Source organism: Toxorhynchites rutilus, chromosome 2, assembly GCF_029784135.1.
Source record: "Toxorhynchites rutilus septentrionalis strain SRP chromosome 2, ASM2978413v1, whole genome shotgun sequence".
Classification (NCBI taxonomy): domain Eukaryota; kingdom Metazoa; phylum Arthropoda; class Insecta; order Diptera; family Culicidae; genus Toxorhynchites; species Toxorhynchites rutilus.
In genome coordinates, this window is record NC_073745.1 from 186,135,126 (window position 1) to 186,156,868 (window position 21,743).

The 21,743-nt window shown below is 38.9% G+C and overlaps 1 protein-coding gene across 5 annotated transcripts in view; it reads right to left on the reverse strand.

The window, feature by feature from the left end:
• Positions 1 to 763: 763 nt before the first annotated feature.
• The window catches only part of LOC129770033 (glutaminase liver isoform, mitochondrial), a 28,826-nt gene continuing 7,846 nt past the window's right edge, over positions 764 to 21,743 (reverse strand). For 2 of the 5 annotated variants that reach the window (XM_055772616.1, XM_055772618.1), the window contains 4 exons: positions 12,779 to 12,864; positions 3,661 to 3,687; positions 3,451 to 3,547; positions 764 to 3,380 (listed from right to left, as the gene is read on the reverse strand). In XM_055772616.1, the coding sequence (XP_055628591.1) occupies positions 1,776 to 3,380; positions 3,451 to 3,547; positions 3,661 to 3,687; positions 12,779 to 12,864 (1,815 nt within the window). In that variant the 3' untranslated portion in view covers positions 764 to 1,775. The other 3 variants (XM_055772617.1, XM_055772620.1, XM_055772621.1) reach the window with 2 other exon arrangements.

The following is a 21,743-nucleotide window of genomic DNA, read 5'->3' on the forward strand; positions in this document are numbered from 1 at the left end:
TGTGTGTTGATCTGAACTGGATCCTCAGCGTCTCGATCGTGCACCACTTTTAATTGAGCTCGCTTCACTCGCAAGCACTGATGAAAAAAAGCACAATATAGATCTGCGTGAAAAAAAAACACCGTTATCGGATCGATTCTCAAACTTGTCCGATCAGCTCGCGAGTTCTCGAACGAAGAATTTGTTTTGTCGGTTTATGTTTCGTTGCACGTTGTTTGATGGTAATGTAATGTAAATTTTTGTCCGCCTCTCAAAGGAAACTGTTCCGAGCTGGAGGCAGTCCAAGATTTTGTCACATTTACTCGTTCGATATTCGCACGTCAGGCCCGTTTCGGCTACCAGACCCTTAAACAACTTTTTTTTCCTTTTTTACCTAATGAGGAGGAGTCACTGGTTTCAATGTCAGAGATCTTCATATTCGAAGACCCCCCACCTTCTGCCATCATAAATGACCCTTATATTCTAGCGGTTTTTTTAATTTCACAATAATAAAATTTCAAAATTATAATATTCACAAAAAAAAATGAAATATAATATTTATATATATATATTTTGTCTGAGCGTATTCCAGCTTATCTCTGGTCTCTCTTAAATTGTTGAATAAATCTTTCCGAATTTAAATTCGCACACTATGCGCCCAATTATATCCTAATAGCTTCATGGTTAATTGATCATACAAAACTGGAATACGACTGAACTCGGCAACAGTTGACGATCGAATGTATTTCGGAGTTCAAATACAATTTTAAGGATACAAAATACATAAGTTTTGTCTTTTATCATATTTATTACACACATAATACAAACTACATTAACATCGATATATAACTTCGTTTCTTGTGCTCCCGTGGCCGAGTGGTTAGCATCATAACTAACATGCCGGGTGTTCGGGTTCGATTCCCGTTCTGGTCGGGGGAATTTTTCGTCAAAGAAATTTCCTCCGACTTGCACTGTGATCACGCGTATTCTAGAGCTTGCCACTCAGAATGCATTCAAGGCGTGTTATTTGGCATAGAAATCTCAACTAAGTACTAATAAATTGCCATTGAAGAAGAAGAAGATAACTTCGTTTCAGCGTCCTTTGAAACTGATAAAATAATTGACATTCGTCATCGTGTGGCTACATTACACTGATTTTTGTAAATGTTTTTTGTACATTGATTACATGCATAAATTTAATTTCATAGCTAGATGCTTATTGTCACAATATTCCTTTGATCATTCATGTTTTACAATTATTGTTATTTTTCATTAATTGGGTACCCTAGTTGCATAACCGGTCAACTCCAAAAATAAAAATTGTACAGGAAAGACGATTTTCTGTAGCATCATGCCACCGGTTTTGTAGCACATTATGATTTTCAAACGCGTGTTTTATTGGAAATTGATCGATATTGGTACTGTTTCTCCCTACTAATAAGTGGAAAAATTTATCGAATGTCTAAAAAACCGAAAAAAACAATTTCTCAAACTTGTGGAGTTGGCCGGTACTGCAACTATGCGACACAATTATTCGGTATCTTTTACCATGGTGTTCGAGTCAGCAAATAAAGCCGTTACATTGTACACAAGTTTTTTAGTAGTAGCAGGACATTCGTTATTAATAAACTCAATAAATGTGTCAAATTAAATTTGTTTATAGTTTGTTCTATAGATATGCAAATAGGTCTTAAAACAAATTAATAATACTTCCTTGATTTGTGATTGAGTTTAACATTATATATTACCACAGATTGATTACTTATATCAGTGCAGACATTTGTAGAATGTCGTAATTAGTCTAAAATACCAGTCGGGTGCTTGTCACTACTTACACTGGAGCCAGAAGACGTACTTTTAACACTGTCTTGATCAGAATTGTACCCCGTTTCGTTTCCAAGCTTTTTTGCTAATTCCACCTTTTCGTTCCATTCCTTCAAAAATTCTACAACGTCGTTATGACCAAAAGTTTCAGCCTCATCAATCGGACGGTTTCCCCAACGATCTTTGGCGTCATGCGGTACCCCGCAATGCTCCAACAGGAACTTGACACATTCCAAATGTCCTTCGGAACATGCTAAATGTAATGCTGTTCTGCCATCATAATCCGACAATGTAATATCCATTCCTGATAGTTTGTGTCGTCTTAGAGCGGTAACATCCCCACTCGCAGCAGAAAATAGAAGATTGACGACCGATAAGCCCTTAGTTTCATAACGATGACGCCGAGGATCTTTCTTGTTGGAACCATGTTTCAAATTGTCATACAAATGAAAATTGAAAAGATTCACCAATTCTTCGCAGAACTGAACACCACGACAGCTGTTGCCTAGTGGGTCCAATGGGGGTGACCACATGAAAATTCCCATAACATTCGGTATCACCAGCATAACACCACCGGAAACACCCGATTTAGCCGGCAGACCCACTTTGAAAGCGAATTGACCCGAGAAGTCATACATTCCACAGGAATGCATTAGCGAAAGAACATCACGAACATTTTCCGCTTTAAGGACCTTTTCCTCTGTTAGTGGACAGATACCACCGTTTGCTAAAGTTGCGGCCATTATGGATAGCGTTTCACATGTAGCTTCCATTGAGCAGCATTGAAAGTAGAAATCCATACATTCTCGCAAGTTTGCCTTTTCGGGATAGCACTTATATTCGCGCATGTAAAAACCTAGGGCGTAGTTCCGATCGGCAGCTTCTCGTTCGGACAGAAACACAGCGTTATTGAAACCAAGCGGTTCATTGCCAGCCATACGGCTAAACCAATTTTGAGTGTAGTCAAATTTTTCGGCCAAAGTCATCTCCGGATGAACCAAGGTCTTCAGCAGGGAACAAGTCAGTATGGATCCGGCGTTGATCATCGGATTATGGGGCTTCTTGTTATAATCTAGTACAAGCTCATTGAAATTTCGTCCACTTGGTTCCTGACCTATATACTGGTGAACAACATCAGATCCTAGCTTTTCCAGCGCAATAGCATATGTCAGTGGTTTACTGCAGCTCTGCAATGTGAATGGAACACTCGAATCCCCAATCGAGAATCTTTGCCCATCAGTTGTGCAGACACTCACACCCCAGTAGTCGGGGTTTACACGTGCCAATTGTGGGATATAACTTGCTACCTTCCCATCGGTATTGCTCTTACACTTCCAGTAAATTTCCTCAATATCCTTCGTAAATCCCTGGAAATCGGGTATCACACATTGATGTCGGAAGGCTCGTGCTATTAGCACAATGTTTGGAGCAATGACTGCTTTGAAAGTTTCCGCGTTAAGGTTCTGCGTGAGTGGGGATCCACCGTCGTAATTATTCAATTTGTGCACCTTCTTCAAATTCTCCATCATTTCTCCGATGCGAGGATCATTTCGACGTATACCGGTTGTACGGAGGGCCTGTTGATGAGTAAAAAAATACGTTGATTCAGGTTGCAAAGAAACAGTAACGAGTTCGTCGAACACTTACCGCAAGAAATTTGCCAATATTGATTAACCCGGTTTTTTCATTTTTGAACATGTCGAAGAGCATATCCTCGGCATGTTTTTTATCGGAGTCACGTTGTCTGCAAAAAATTGAAAAAATATAAAATGAGTTTGTCTATCGGTCGTCAATATGCCTTTATTAATTTTTAGCTTATCAAACGCTCAAGGAAGGAGGGATGCGCAGAATACTCACATATGGACCATTGACAAGTACCTTCTTCTATGAAAGTAAGCATTTTTAAAAAGAAAGAAATCATAAACGATGATCAAAACGTGTTTGAAAGTGGACAGAAAAAACGCATATAACGATGATTTTATTTTACTCTTCATTCTAAGCATTAAAAACGTCTAAAAACGGTGACCATCAATACTTCCTTTTCGTGTGGACTTTTGAAAAGTAACGCTTATGTTGAAGACCATAGAATCATTCGACGACAACACTAGGACTGAAATTGCGGCAATATCGCCCGAAACTCGCTTTTATTCAACAATCACGGCGATGAACTTTCGGAAAATAATTGAGGCAAACTGTTAAAGGATATGTTAAAAATACTCAACTTTTCGAAATATAATCATCATTATCAAATTTATTCAATAATTTCATAATTAAGTAAGAGATAGCGCACCCTGTAACTGGGAAACTGGGTGTAAAGCACCTCAATACAATAAATTCCATGTCTCGGGTGTATTATGAATAGATGTTCTACGAGTACTACGAGTTTTCATTATACACTCGACAAAAAAATAGAGGAACAAAGGGAGAAGTCGGAAATTTTAAGTGATTTTTGACATGTTTCGTATTGGTTCGTGAAAAATCAACGCATATCGATGAGATGTACATCATTTTGAAGCTACAGCTTTCAGGTATTGGAATATTTTACGTAGATATTTTAATCTTGGTGTGTGTAGGTGTAGTTGGCAACAATATCGGGAAGAAATGAAAAATCAAATTTCTCTGTTTTGCTAACCAACCCAACAGCAAACCTAATCAACCTTATTCATTTGGTTCCTAGAGCGTTCCTGCAGAACCTTCCCATACAGAGATATTACAGTTTGAATGAAAAATTACTCCTTCGTCTTTGATGATGAATTATTTAATAAACAATCATCGGCAACCATCGAAAGGTAGTCTTGAAAACTTCAAGTAATTCTGCACAAGGATAATTTGTTACTTTGACGATTTTTTTTATTTATTTAATTATTTAAATATTTTGCATCGATTTAAAAAAATGCCAAAAACAGGATTTTTATAGAACTTTACAAAATCCACTATAATTCTGCAAATTTCGCAGTAAGTTCTAATGTTTTCAGGAAAATTTTTAGTCTAGTGTATTCACTAAACATCTATGAACGTTTCATATTGATACGTTCACTCGTTTTTTCTGGTCGATTTTTAAAAGTTTGGAGTAAATTAGAGAAGCATTTAATAGCAAATCGTACCAAAAGTACAAAATCCTACGCGTCTCTCAGAATGAACAATTCGTGTTTTGTTTGCTCTGAAGTTTCAAGTTCTTATGTTCTGCATGGAATTGATGAGATTTCCTAGTGTTTTAGCAGGAATGAATCTCTAGGCATTTCTCACAGTAGTTAGCTCCCGAACTGTCCCGATACTGCTTTGAACCCCCTTCATCAAAGGTTCTCTGTGTGTGGTGTGGACTACGTGCTTGTCAGTCAAAAACCTTGATATCTTGCTCCGAAATACATTGCATACTTCTCTAACTGACATGAATTGCTAAAAAAAACAAAATCTTCTGGCATGACATCCTCGGTGAATGGTACCATATTGTCTTCCAGTTCCTGTTCCACGTACAGTAGAACCCCGATTATCCGATTATCAACACACTCGGCCACGGGAGCAATATCAAAGTACATTGGGGTAAGGTTTGATTCAGTTAGAATCCAGAATCACGGTTCATATTATAACAGCGGTCGTAGTAGGCATATCTGATTTTTTTTGACACCATATTGTTTGGAAAACCAGGGGTATGACTAAAACGTCAAATCCCTCATATTGCCAATGTACCCAATATTGCTGCGGTTTACTGACATTTTGGTTCTGACAATTACTGTTGTTTACAACACGGTCCGGTTATATAGTTAAATAGTGGTTAACTTTAAACCGACGGCGCCAGTGGTTGTGTGGTTAGCGTAACAGCCTCACAATCCGATCGGCCTGGGTTCAATCCCAGCTGGCGTCGTTGGGATTTTCTGAGGCGAAAAATCTCTGGTTACGTCTTCCTTCGGAGGGGAAGTAAAAGAAGTTGGCCCGGCTCATGAGTTGTTGAGTCTGATAGGTAGGAACAGGTGGAGTCGCCTCCCTGTTGTCGGTGATTGGCACTAAAGTGGCGGAAATAGGCCGACGAAAAATAAGCGAAGATAAAAAAAAAAAAAAAAAACTTTAAACTCCATGTTGAATCCAAACACCTCCATGTGAAACCGAAATATGAAAATCGCTTATGCAGTTAGAAATAAAGCAGCGCAATTTCCGCGATTTCAACGATTTGAATCCTCGCAAATTGTATGTTGGTAAACAAATGACGCCATATTGATTTTGACTTTGGGCTTTCGAGAACTCGCTAGAAATACATGCTTAATGTTCTGAACCTACAACTGTTTTTTTCGGATCAATTTGAGGACGCGTCGTATTGGAACCCACGATCGGATGCTGAGGTTGAAGGTATTGAGAATAATTAAGGCAAGCCCGGGTGTGCTCCCGTGGCCGAGTGGTTAGCGTCATAACTAACATGCCGGGGGTTCGGGTTCGATTCCCGTTCTGGTCGGGGAAATTTTTCGTCAAAGAAATTTCCTCCGACTTGCACTGTGATCACGCTTATTCTAGAGCTTGCCACTCAGAATGCATTCAAGGCGTGTTATTTGGCATAGAAATCTCAACTAAGTACTAATAAAAATGACGCAAGTAATACTACGTTGACACGGCGAAGTTCCTCTAGGAACGTTAGTGCCATTGAAGAAGAAGAAGGCAAGCCCGGGACTCTCGGAATACAACATCGCCAAAAAACACAACTCGAACCAAAGTACCATCCGAAAATCCGCATGCGAGAAGGTTATCGTAATTTCCGTCCCTGCAAGCAAGTTGAAGAATCGACTGAAGTCAGACCATTCCGTGTAAGCCGCTCGTATTGCCGGTTGTAATGACTACTTCACTGTGCCGTTTTTTCCCTATTTGTTTATTTATTTAGGCTAATATGCATATTAGAGAAGAATGAACTCCCACAGTTTAAAGCCTCTTCAATTCATCATCATCATCATCATCATCATCATATTAGCAGTAACAGAACCGGTTTTTAATCGTGTACATGTTACATGTTTATGGTATCTATAAATTGTAAATTGTAGCCAATTTTAGGCGTAAGAGTATTCCTTCTGTTCTTCCAATGTTCAGCAGAGCAAACAGCGGAGACAGTTGATATGGTCATTGTTGTATTGTTAATAGCACAATAACCCGATGCTTTTCTTGTTTGCAAGAAGAACATCCCCAACAGCAGAGCTTGCATGATGATTGTTGCGTTACGCCCAAGTTATTCTATAACAACACAAAGATGGTCAATTGAGGGCGCGGAATTTTGAACTCACGATAGATCGCTAAGTAAGCGAACACGCAACAAATGTGGTACGAAAACCTCCCATTAACCTGATCTAGTATGATGAAGAGATGTGACAATATCATCCGACACGGAATCCCGCCTTCTACCATCGAGGAGTCACGTCGATCTTCTCCTGTATCCGACACTGAATTTTTTTTGAACAGGGCTTTGATAAACAATTACGTCAATTGATGTCTAACCCCTGTGGAAAACCTGTCTCTTTTGACGGTAAAAATTGCATGTTGATCAATTTGTTTTGAAAAAGTTGTGCAGGATGGAAGCCGAGAAAAGAAATTCGATTTTTGATTAATGCGGGTACATTAACCCATTAGCGACCAAGCTTAACGAAAGAGAGTGCAGTTTTGGTTATTGGTGTTAAAGAAACCCTAGTCTTCAAGAATTATTTTTTCCGGTCTTAAGTTTTCCGGAAAATAGCAAGAAAACGATTAAATCGTCAGACAAAAACATTGGCTATAACCTGTAGGAGGTTCAATCCAATGATTTATTTCCCACATCACAATGTATGTTCTTTTATTAAAGTAATACTGTAGAAAGGTTAACATATTTTTACATTTTATAAGGTTTTGATTTTTTTGTCAGGTTATGTTAGGTTATGTACTTTCTGCGCATAATTGCTTTAAACCGATTTTTTTGCCCAATAAAATTATTTAAAATTGATTGAAATTGATAGTAGGTGGTAGCTAAGAAACTAAGCTATCATTTGATGCCAAAACCTAACATTATGGTTGCTTTCCAAAGCCATGAAAAATTATCAAAGCTGCTGTTCGATTTTTCGAATCTTGGCATAAAATGGGTTAACACTAGAACTAAGGAACGAACCAGCCTACGGCTGAAAGTCTCCATGATAAAAAAATAAAAAAAAAACACAAAAACAACCAACCGGTCAAAATGACTGGTTGTATCATTTGTTCACAATTTATATAGTTTGTTGCCTTCGAAATTTCGAAAAAATTGAAATTTGAGATTTCACACTGGTCAAAATCATCGATTTGGTAGAAAAAGATGTATAAAAACTGTCAAAACTGACATGGTCAGGTACTAAAATCGAGAACTCGCTAGAAATACATGCTTAATGTTCTGAACCTACAACTGTTTTTCGGATCAATTTGAGGACGCGTCGTATTGGAACCCACGATCGGATGCTGAGGTTGAAGGTATTGAGAATAATTAAGGCAAGCCCGGGACTCTCGGAATACAACATCGCCAAAAAACACAACTCGAACCAAAGTACCATCCGAAAATCCGCATGCGAGAAGGTTATCGTAATTTCCGTCCCTGCAAGCAATCAAACAGGACGCCGAAACAAAATCTGATGGCCTAAAGAAGGGCTCGAAAGTTGTACAAGATTTTGACGAAGTATGCATTTGCAGGGATGCATTTTGATCGTCATCGTCCGGGAAGATGGATTTTGGACAGCACCTTCTTGAAATTCTATAAGGCTAATCGGAAATTATTGGGCAATTTTTAAGCGAAAAGAAGGGTGTCAAAATGACTCGGCATACGACAGACTTGATGGGATCGTGGAATAAAACGGAAGCTGAGGTTGACCAACAGAGAATCAGATTTTAAGATTTTTTTCTGAATAGAACACTTTTAGATAAAAACATTTTTTGTACCTTTCACCAATCCCAAGATAGAACTGGTTTTGTGATTCCAGATTATAAATGGTTCTAGCCAATTGCATTTAGAGTGGCATCATTCATTCTCGATCGCAAATGTACGTTTAGAAAAGCAGTTGGACATCCCCGGAGAAAAAACATGACCGAACAGGTATTGAACCCAATATCCATGACCGTATTAGTCATGAGAATAATTTCATCTCTTCAAAAATGATACAGAAGCTTTACGATGGCTCTTTAGGTATTTACACAAGAACAAAAAAATAAACACTCAGCCATGGAAACCATCCCAAAACCCAAAACATACAGTATCATATGATGATGATAATGATCTTCATCGTTTGGAATAGTTGAAGATAAAATCGACTGAAGTCAGACCATTCCGTGTAAGCCGCCCGTATTGCCGGTTGTAATGACTACTTCACTGTGCCGTTTTTTCCCTATTTGTTTATTTATTTAGGCTAATATGCATATTAGAGAAGAATGAACTCCCACAGTTTAAAGCCTCTTCAATTCATCATCATCATCATCATCATCATCATATTAGCAGTAACAGAACCGGTTTTTAATCGTGTACATGTTACATGTTTATGGTATCTATAAATTGTAAATTGTAGCCAATTTTAGGCGTAAGAGTATTCCTTCTGTTCTTCCAATGTTCAGCAGAGCAAACAGCGGAGACAGTTGATATGGTCATTGTTGTATTGTTAATAGCACAATAACCCGATGCTTTTCTTGTTTGCAAGAAGAACATCCCCAACAGCAGAGCTTGCATGATGATTGTTGCGTTACGCCCAAGTTATTCTATAACAACACAAAGATGGTCAATTAAGGGCGCGGAATTTTGAACTCACGATCGATCGCTAAGTAAGCGAACACGCAACAAATGTGGTACGAAAACCTCCCATTAACCTGATCTAGTATGATGAAGAGATGTGACAATATCATCCGACACGGAATCCCGCCTTCTACCATCGAGGAGTCACGTCGATCTTCTCCTGTATCCGACACTGATTTTTTTTTTGCACAGGGCTTTGAGAAACAATTACGAGAATGGAAATCTTCATTAATACACCATTCATCTAGTCGATTGAAAAAAACGCGGCATCTCAAATGTTATTCCTGGAATCCTGGCGGGTCACAAAAAGATGTTAATGGCTGATTGGATATCGAAACTTGAACAATAGCGCGATGGACATTACAGGCGGTCAAACCAACGCATTTGCAAGTAACAGGGAAGCTGCCGCGATCGCCAAAACTCGATCGAATGGGAACATTAGGTTCTAGGGACAGTAAACCCTCTAGAGGAATATCGGAGACTCAGAAAAGCTGGCAGATCAACCCTCTGTTCTTGCCGAAATGCAACAGTAGTTTAGCCCAGGATGGATGGCTGACTGGAGACCAAGTCCAGAATGTGAGATCTAAGATATCTAATAGAATGTGCTAAAAAGGAGCAAAACGGGCTTGTCGAAAGAACAAAAGCCACAGAGAAAGCGTCCGCTGAAACGTTGTAGAGAACTCTAACCGGAAGACAAGCGACGTCAAAAATTCTGAAACCGCCAACAGAAGAAGAGCTGCTCAAAAACGGAAGGACGACCAGAGCGACAATGACGACCAACGCAATCTTTAAAAAAATGCCAGCGGACCCTGGGCATAAGGAACTGGAGAAGAATATGATGAAATCCAGGTGCACCTAGAATGGCAAAATGTTGTTCGATCCAAAGAGAGACCCAAAGAAAGGCGAAGGTCTACTTGGGGTATGATAGATCCAAACTGCCACCTAAATGCATTGTAATAGAGGACGAGACGTACATTAAATCGGACGCCAAGCAGATCCCCAGCCAGAGTTTTTCGACATATTTACCAAGGAGTACTTGGTGGGGCCAGACGATCTGTGGGTGCGGTAAATTCAGCAAGCCGTACATAACGACCGGCACCATCAACGGCCCAATATATAAAGAAAAGGGTCTCCAGAAGCGCCTACTCTCCTTCCTCCGGTCGACGAATGTGATGGAGTGGCACAAAGCCAACAAAATTGTTTTTGGCCGAAGGAGACAAATCCGCTAAACTTGCAAGAACTTCACCCAATAGAAAAATGTTCACACGTGTATATGGCAGGATACAGCGAGGAATGTGAGAAAAGGCTAGCGATATCATGGAGAAAATCGCCCTCCACTTTCGAAAACTGGAATTGTTGGATTCAGGCGTGATGTGTGACGGAATTCGTCTAGGAGTTCGGTCGGAAAGCTTGAACGTAGATCCAACAACCAACTTCCGGTCGACCGATACACCTTCGGTCTAGTGAAACACCACTACGCCTAATCGTTGAAGACCAGCGTTCACCTCTGGACAGGCGTCTTGAGCACACACCTCTCGGTAGTGTCACTTCGCTATCGTCTGGCCTGTCGATATTCGCCAACAATGGATGACACGTAGCAACGGTCAATTCTCCACGTGCCGACCTGGCTGACTGGAAAACGGTCGTTGTTAAACGGTGACTAAACTGAAATTGACGTTTAGAAAGGTTTTGCTGTGTTCGGTTCATGATTACAGTTTATGTCCAGTATATGGTGACTACATTTTCCACCCTAGTTAAAACTAGGCTATTCTGCATGAGCACTACACGATTAACTCTGGAAAAACGGTTCCGTTGTTATTGCACAACACAAACACACATACTATAGCCTTAAGTCTTTGCAAAATATCTAGTATATTTATGGTGGATCACCGTGGTTGAACGAACGAACGTGATGAATTATAGGGGTTTAAAACTTTTCAGTTTATTCGCCTCTACCGTGGTTGATCTTGTGCGGAGAATTAAATATATTGAGATCCAGTTCTTTTGAAAGAACCGATTCTAAGACACGAAAACTGATCACTAATCTCATGTTCAAATCTAACCACAGTTGAAAGATTTTATCAACACTAAATAACGGTTCGATATTTAAAAACCCATAACTCTTGAAGTAACTGGAAAGCAGCAGAAAATGCTCTTATTTTAAAATAAATTGCACCTAAACACTCAACCACTATTTTCATCACATAGTGATCACCTATATTTTGTAGAGGACTGTTTGTATTGACAAAAACACAGCCTGATCACTGGATGACCAACGTTTGCATGTGTTGGAGTAAAAACATTCATAAGAATGCTTGATCATATGGTTACCGTTTAATCTTTTTTAACAATACCTTATGAAAAGTGCGAGCAGCTTCACGAAAGCTTCACGCTGTTTTGGCGGAATTCCCACACACTTGTCCTCCTCTTGAGTGGGCTCGGCATGTTCGCCATGCTCAATTTGCTCACTCTCCGTTAACGCACTCATAACACTAAATCTTTTTATATTATAGACACTTTTAGTAAGTATTACTTTTCTAGTAGATATTATGGGCAGCTATTTACTATTCGGTTGTTGAGAAACTGAGCTCATCCGAGCTGGACGTTCTTTTATATCGTGTCCCACATGAAATGTGGTTCGATCGTCAATTATCAAGTCCAGCATGACTTTTGGATGATTCGGACGGCTATAAATATGTGGTTCGAACTAGAAATAAGTGTAAGTTACAGCGATCGACGTGCCTTCGGCGTTAAAAAAATCGCGAAACAGTAAACGATTTGCAACGCAAAAAGATGTTAACTGTAACAGCAAATCTTTGTCCCTCGTGTTAGAGTTATGGCCAACAGAAAACAAGCTGTTTATCGTCAACACGATGACGTGGATGCGAATTCATTTTTAACATCGATGGGATATCGCCAAAAAAGTCCAAATCAATTCGGAGGCTTGCGTTGTCACATGATGGACGAGAATCATAGATTTAGCACAATGATGCAACGAAATAGACCATTTTCATCGAGTTGGCTAAAGAAAATTACGTAAAATATGCAATCACTACAGAATCTATTGGCACTATTACACTATCACTATTACTCTAAGAAAGTGTTAATAACTTATGGAAATTCATGTAGCATCGTTTTCACTCGACTTCTATCGACTTGGATGACCATATTCAAGTGATCATAGCGAAAAATAAAACGAAATCAATAACTATTCGAATCAATACTTACACAGATCCAGGATCTTGAGGATGACTATCAGCATAGTAAAATGCTGCACGATTACCATACGATTTTTTAGGAATAGGAACATTAGTCTGAAAAAATAAAGATGATGTATACATTAACCATACTTCATTTTTATTCATACTTCATACTTCATACTTCATAGTGTTTATTCATACTTTATTATTTTAACTTATTGTTGACGAAAATAAGTAAATTATTTCTGGTTTATCTTGAAAATAACTTTTGTTCTTCTAAAAACAAATAGTAGAAAAATATCACTCAAAGCATTGCCCTTTGCTAGTCAATTTTTTCATCTTTCTATCCTTCTTTGGAACAACATTGGGTATTTTTAACGTTATTCAAAAAGTTGTTGGAGTTTCGTTGGATTATATCATCTATCTATCTATATATATACAAATGGATTTCTGTCTGTCTGTCTGTCTGTCTGATTCTTATGTACTCGGAAACTACTGAACCGACAAACATGAAAATTGGTATGTAGGGGTTTTTGGGGCCGGGAAAGGTTTTCGTGATAGTTTGAGACCCCTCCCCCCTCTCTAAGGCCATACAAATGAAACACAAATTTCTGCATTACTCGAGAATTATTCAAGCAAATGAAACCAAATTAGGCATATTGAGATATTAGGGTGCAATAAATGTTTCTATGGTGGTTAAACTCTCCACCACCCTCTCTAAGGGGGGGGCTGCCATTCACATGAAACACAAATTTCTGCATTACTCGAGAATGATTCAAGCAAATGAAACCATATTAGGCATATTGAGGTTTTAGGGTGCAATAAATGTTTTTACGGTGGTTAGATACTCCTGCCTCTTCTCTAAGGGGGGGCTGCCATACAAATGAAACACAAATTTCTGCATTACTCGAGAATTAATAAAGCAAATAGAACCAAATTGGTCATATTGAGGTTTTTGGGTGCAATAAATGTTTCTATGATGGTTAGACACTCCTGCCATACAAATGAAGCACAAATTTTTGTATTACTCGAGAATTAATCAAGCAAACGAAACCAAATTTGGCATGCGGAGGTTTTAGTCCTCCCGCTCTCTAAGGGTGGGCTACCATACAAATGAAACACAAATTTCTGCATAACTCGAAAACTAATCAAGCAAATGGAGCCACATTTGACATCTGAAGGTTTTACGGGGCACGAAACGTTTCTATGGTGAATACGTTGCTCCCCCCTCTCTGAGAGGGGCTGCCATACAAACGAAAAACAAACTTCTGCATAACTCGAGTACTAATCAAGCACAATTTGGGATGTGAGGGTTTTTGGGTATGAGAAATGTTTCTATAATGGTATGACACCCCTCCCTCTTCTGGAATGGAGAGGGGGTCCCATAAAAATATTACACATATTTCAACCAAAAATATTCCAACCAAACATGACAATTGAAAATTTTCGGAAAACTCTGAAGGAAAAACGGAAAATTCGGAAAATAAAATTCCCATTTGTTCTACAATTACATAGTGACAAGTGTTGTTTCTCCATTTAATTTTTTCGCTAGCGAAATTGATCTTTGTTCGAAACTGGAAATGGATTTGAATGTGATGAAACGCACTCCTATATCTTCTTCTATCTATACCAAAAAAGGATCACCGGATGTGTTGATAAGAGCAGAACTCGAAGAAGGAATTGTCCGATTTAGGGCTATCTTTATTCTATCATATTATCTGTATAAAACATTTATTCCATGTAACGGAGAAACATGTTAATTGCAAGTGGTTGAAAAATCTTGAACGAGAATTGTGTCTGAAAATAATCTGATATTATAATGATGAGATTTGTTAGAAATACTAGGAATTTTATAGTAAAAGGTAAATTCAACGGGGTCGAATAGAAGATCAATCAATGAACAGTTCTGCGATTGCTATGCCGATCTGCCATGACCTTGCTCATAGTAAGAAAACGTGAATGTTTGAATGTATTGATAACAAAAACTAATTTTGGGCGGGACGAAGTTTGCCGGGTCAGCTAGTACAGAATATACTGCATTTCTTCAGCCACGGTACCAATTTTAACTAATGGATGATTTTTTAAGAGGCTAGTTTCTCATTTTAAAAAGAGGCATGCTAAAATTGCCTAAAGCGTATGAAATTTGCATTTCAATCAATAATTTAACTTCTGTTATTTACTTTTATTAAATGCAAATGTAAATTTATGTTACGTAAATGTAAATGCTGGCCGTGACTATGCTTAAGATGTCTCATTAATTTGATATAATGAATTATTGCACATAATTTCGTGTTGCATACAACATTCGGAACTGAAGCTGAAACATGTAGAGGCGAATGAACTGCAAAGTTTAAAGCCTCTTAAAAACAAAGAAAGAAGAAGAAGCTGAAACATAGCTTGCATAATTAGGGTGACCAAACGTACCGTTTTTTACCCTTTTTGATTGTCCCGTCTTTTCATCAATCTGATTTGATGTCTTTACCTATGGCAAAATAATTCTTAGTTCTAGGGTTTTATGATACCTAATCTGATTGCATCCATCTAAAGTTGTAGTCGTGCCTTTCTCACATCTCGATCTAAAGTTTGAGGTGCAGCTCACCCGGAGACCATGCGAGTCGTCCTGATGTGGTCAAAACCCTTGAATTAGTCACCAACGAGCTAGTCTTGACAAACCATGAAGATCGATATGTCGAATGATGGGATTTGGGTTTGGTCATGAAGTAGTCAATTCCCCGGCAAACAGGAGATTTTCAGCTGAATGCTGGTTCATCTCTGAGACCAAATGAAACTTGTCGCGTTCAATTCGGTTCAGCCGTTTCCGAGAAAACTGAGTCGCAACATTGATTGTCTAGTCAAGAAAAAAAGTTCTATTTCATGGTGCTTTTATCGTAAAATTGATTTTTTTTCACTTGTTTTAATAGAATCAGCTGAGTGGAATTAATATGTTCAGCGTCTATGAATGTCGTTTTGATTTTCATTTTGATGTTTCTTTACAGTGCTTAAAAACGGAAACGAAAATGGTGTTCTAAAAAAGATGAATTATTATGCAATTTAATAAGTTATTCGATGAAGAACATTGACGAAAAGAACTTACAGACGATTATTGATCGTGTCATATAAAAAAGTTTAAATTGGTTGTGTGTAAAGTAGCGCTGTCTTCTTGAAACCACATACAGACGAAATGCAATTTGAGGCAAGATATTATATGATCTAAACTCATAATAAATTAACAAAACTATCAATCGCAATAAACCCATAAATCGCACCAGACAGTGCATTTTTTTCATTGGCAGTAATCGTATAGTATAAGAAATTCCTATAAGCGAATGCATTTTTTTATTTCAGGATCAAATTGGAACGATTCAAACAAGGAAATTGTAAATAATAATGTTTGGCAGGGGTATCATTTTCAGGATAATTTGAAAAATTTGGCATACATGAACCGCGGTGTTATCTTGCTGTAAGATAAAGTTGTCGACCTCCGTAAAAGGGATTAAGACACTGTTCAGCAGCTCGATATAGTTATTTCATTTTTGTCGGAATTCTGACTATTGGAGATTTTTATGTTCGCAAAAGTACACTCCACACCATGAGACTGCCTCCTCCGAAGCTTCTGGTCGATTTTACCTGGGGATCCTTTCGAAGATTCTGCCAATAGCTTTTTCTCTTCGGAAAACATTACGTCATCCCATTCTGCTCTCCAATCCATGTACTGTCTGGCTGTTTACCCTAACGTAACTTAGAAAAAAGGCACTATATCGGTTATTTCAAGAGATAGAGAAAAACTTTGTTCTACAAAGATGTCTCAAATAATTGGAGCAACAATATTGTCGAATTATATATACCTCTACCTCTACCTACCTACCTCTACCATGAGTAACAACTTTGTCTAAGACAGTTTTTGTTTAGGGAATAACTGTCAAGCTCTAAATGCTAATTTCCACTTAAATGCATCTCCTGGACCATTGTGCAATGATCCGTACGTGTGCCCGACACAGGATACTTCCTATTGCGATGCAGCTGACCATTAATCAGCAACGCCTCCCTAGTCTGTACCCCATATCTAGCGTGGTGCGTATGTCTTGACTCGGGGAATCCAGGATAGAATGGTCACTAGCCGGCACAATCATCAGCTCGTGTAGAGTTGCCATGAGCGGTACAACCTTTGGCTCTTGTTAAATGATCAGTGGACTGCACAACCTTCGGCCCGTATATCTGTAAAGAGTGTGTGTATGTATTGCTGCGACTAAGTAAAAGTTTATAGATCGGATAGGAGGGATATGAAACAGGGACACAACAAAGGAAACATCATTAAACGTTGACATCGGCGTTTCTGAGGAACAGGTATAGATGAAGCAGAAGATCAGGATCACGGCTACCTAAGATATCCCGGACGGGTGATATCCGATTGTCTGCCTTTTGCTCTCAGTGCTCTAGAGAGCTGAGAGCGAGCCGCATGGAACCGGATACACGACCAGACAACATGCTCGATGTCGTGGTAACCATCGCCACAATCACAAAGATTGTTTGCTGTGAGCCCAATGCGATTAAGATGCGCGTTAAGGTTGTAGTGATTGGACCTAAACCGAGATATAACGCGAATGAAATCACGACCTAAATTCAGTCTCAATTGTGCCTGGGATGTGGCGCTTATGATACTCTTCACTCTATCTGATAGCTGAAGAATTTCCAGAATCTTGCGGACAGTTACCTTCGGGTTCTTCTTTACTTAGCGTATGATTTTGGTATCCGTTCTCGCATCCGAGTTTCGTCCTGCCTCTGTCAGGGTTATCCACCACTGATCGGAACGTTTTTAGTTTCAGATGATTTTTTTCTGAAAACCATTTTTCACCATTCTTAATAAATTTTGGACTTTTGGTTACATTTCATGGAAGACACGGAACAAGTCGAACAGAAACTTACTAAGGAGCTTGGTTGTTACAGACGAAACCGAGTAGGATTAAGATATAGACAAGTTCTCCACCGCAAAATGTTGGTATCGATAAACTCTAAAAGTCGTACGAAGACAGTTTTGATGTAGAATTTGAAATATAAAAGTTAAAGCAGAAAAAACATCTTTTTTTCATGGTCACCCTAATGCAAGTCGAACAGAAACTTACTAAGGAGCTTGGTTGTTACAGACGAAACCGAACCACTTTGTCTATAGTTGAGCAGCGGCGTGCAACGAATGGAAGCCAAGTCAAAGTTCATCCAATTGCAGGTCGCATGTGCGTGTAACGACATAATTTTATTTTATTTATCACCGTCTTCGCCCTAGCCGCACAGACTGAAATTATTACTTAACTTAAACTACTTAAATTATAAAATATTCCTAATCCTTCTTTGCTTTTGGGCTTTTGGGCAAATTCATATCGAACTCATCACTCACGTTATTGAAAGCACGAAGACACGAGTCGAACGGATTGTTGTAACCATAATTGGTCCTGTGACGGGGAAGTGCCTAAAACGAGGAGCTCCGGAAACGACGCGGTGGAACGTAGAATGGAATTTGTTCCAGAAGTTCAGAGCAGTCAATGTAGCCTCGTAGCATGTCGAAGACGAATACGCGCTGCATGTAAACCCGTCTGTTGGATAGGGTACCCAGGTCGATCAGCTGGCAACGGTCGGAGTATGGAGGAAGGTTAACAGGGTCATTCCATGGAAGATGACGTAGTGCAAACCGTATGAACTTCCTCTGTATGCGTTCAATGGTGATTATCTGCGATGTGTGATACGGGCACCAGACAGGAGCAGCATACTCCAGGATACTGCGCACCAGAGAATAGTATATCGCCTTCAATGCGCAAACATCGGTGAAATCGGAAGCGTGTCGACGGATAAATCCAAGAACAGAGAAAGCTTTGGCGGCCGTGATTCCTATGTGTTCGCTGAACCTGAGTTTAGCGTCGATGGTCACTCCTAGATCGCAGATGGATTTGACTCGATCAAGCGATTTTCCTTCCATGGAATACTCGTGGTAGGCAGGGTTATAACGTCGACTGAAGGTGATAATCTTGCATTTCTTATTGTTTACCCGCATACCGTTATCGCCACACCATGTCAGCACAGTGTTTATGTCGTCTTGCAGGGCGGCATGATCCAGAGGCGAGGTAATACTCCGATAAAATTTGAGATCGTCGGCAAAAGATAGCTTAGACGAAGAGAGCAGTGAAGACAAATCATTTATGAAGAGATTGAATATCAGCGGGCCGAGAACACTACCCTGAGGTACGCCAGATGTAATATTGAATGGTCTAGATTGTGAAGAATTAACCACCACATAAGCGGAACGATCCGATAAGTATGACCACAGCCACTCCATAAACCAATCGGGAAATCCCATGTGTTTCATCTTGCTGATTATAAGGATATGCGGAACAGTGTCGAAAGCCTTCGCTAAATCGGTGTACACCGAGTCTACTTGCCGCCTGAATTCTATTTCACGGGATACAGCGGTTACGTAACACATCAGATTAGTTGTAGTAGACCGAAGTTTCATGAAGCCATGTTGGGTATCAGAGATGATTGGAGCTGACACGTTGTACAAAGCCTTGTGCACTAGCTTTTCGAAGACCTTGCTCAGACAGCTCAGTATTGATAAATGCAGTTTCCGGATTTATAGATCGGAACAATAGAGGCGCGTTTCCATGCAGCCGGAAACGTTCGGTCGCGCAGTGAACGGTTGAGTATAAATGCGATGGGCGTCGCCAAGGTGGAAGAGCAGCTTTTAAGAAGCAAGGGAGGTATTCCATCGGTACTCGATATTTTCTTGGTGTCAAGTTCTTCAAAACATTTCCTCACATCTTCAATGGTGAATTGCAAAACCGGGAATGCGATGTCATACGATGGAATGTTAGCAAAGCAATTGCGACGACTAACGAGCGACACTTTGCTGAACACACTCTCAAAGAATGCAGCAAAAAGTTCCGCTGCTTCTGCATTTGAGCTTGCATGAGATTCTCCATATTTAACATGGTATGGAATACGAGTGAATGATCTTCGTTTTTTCACAAAGTCCCAGAAGAGCGAAGGATCACTTTTTACATTCGACTGAATCCTAGATATATAATTTTCGTAGGTGGACAGAAGAAGTGCTCTGTAATTTGATTCCACTTCGCGAAGTTTGTTGCGTTCTCTCTCAATTCTCGTCCGGAAGTACCTTTTACGTACTTTCCTAAGTTTATTGCGTAGGTGCCGCAGCTCAGGAGTCCACCATGGTTTGCCAATAACCGAGGTAAATGCGCGTCTTTTTCGAGGAACATGTTGAATGAAAACTTGATACAACTTATCGTAAAAAGTGCTAACTGCTAATGCCCAAAGCAGTGTTTTGATATTTTATCTCTACGGCGGATGTGCGAATTAGAACAAACACACACGATTTCACTTCACGGCACGTACATAGAACATCAAATAGCGATGGAGTGATTTTACAGCTCGTAATTCACGGATAATAGTTAAGACAAATCACAGTCCATGGAACAATGATACAAAACGATAGCTCTTTAGAATACAGAATCCATACTTCAAACGACACATCTTCACACATTAGGAAAGCTTGACTTCTCACCACAATCGCTACGTACTCGAAGATGAAGGAAATATACGAATAAGGCAAATGATGCTGGTTTGTCCCGTCTAAAATATGATCTTAGTTTGCCCACTTTTTGAATGCTCTAATTCAGCACACCTGTGTCAAATCAAGTAAGGTACATCGGGGCAAGTTGAAACGATTTTTTCGAAGTTCAAATTGAAAGTTATCTTAAAAAATCACTAAATAACTAAATTGAAATCTGTTTGCAGTATATACAAGGTATAACAGATGACTTTCGATAAAAACTAGGGATTCACACGGGGTGTTTCGAAAAATATAAATTTTGAAAATGTTTAATTTTCATATGCATTGTTTCAACTTGTCCGTAGAGCGGGGTAAGTTGAAACGCGGAACTATCATTAGTTTAATGTACGGTTTTGCTTCTCGAACTATCTACAACTGATTTATGAAACACGAAACTGAAATAATTACGTATAAACATTTGGAAAAAGGGGTTTGGTACACGTGAGACGTGTGGGAGTAGCATAATACACACAAAATGGACACTACATTCTAGGAATTAATATACGAAACAGTAACATCAAGAACACTATTTTAGGCGCTTTCATGTCATAGTATAGCCACTCGAAACGGCCACTAATGAGGTATATGAGATCATTCAAATATTCAAATATTACGTAACGCACTCAAAAATGGAGAAGGGGATGGCTTTCGGAAACTTGTTTAGAAATAAATCCAACTAAATCTAAACATTTTTATGCAAATGATCATTTTTATATGTTATGTAGAGAAGAGGGAGTCTAGAACAGTGAAAAAATGCGTTACGTAATATTTGAACGACCTGTAGTTATGGGGAAATACCTCAGCTTTCAAGAAAAAATTAAAAAATATAGCATCCATGGTCTCGAAACCATGTAAACTATAAAAAACTAATACAATAAATAATTACGAAATCAAAATCCCTTTTTTTCGCAACTCTAATATTTTTCAAAAAAGACTGCCTAATTGGCTTTAATTTTATGTGTCGATCATCTGAATCGAAAGATCAAAAGTTATGAATTTTTGTGTTGGAAAAAAGAGGATAAAATAGATTTTTCGAACCATCGGTTAACTTTGAAAAATCATAATTCAAAAACGAAAAAAACACCTCTCTGGTTTCGACATATGTTATGTGAAAAATCCTCAGCTTTCCAGAAAAAAAATAAAAAATATAGCTCCTTTGGTCCCGAGACTATGAAAACAATAAAAAAACCAATACAATCAATAATAATGAGAGCATAATTCGAATTTTCTGCATGTATAGTGGTTTTTTTCAAAAAACCAGGTGATTGGCTTTAATTTGATATGTCGATCATCTGAATAGGTTTAGTAGTGTATGTAGTAGTTTAGTATGAATTTTTGAAAAAAGTCCTTTTTGGAAAAAAGAGGAACAAGTTGATTT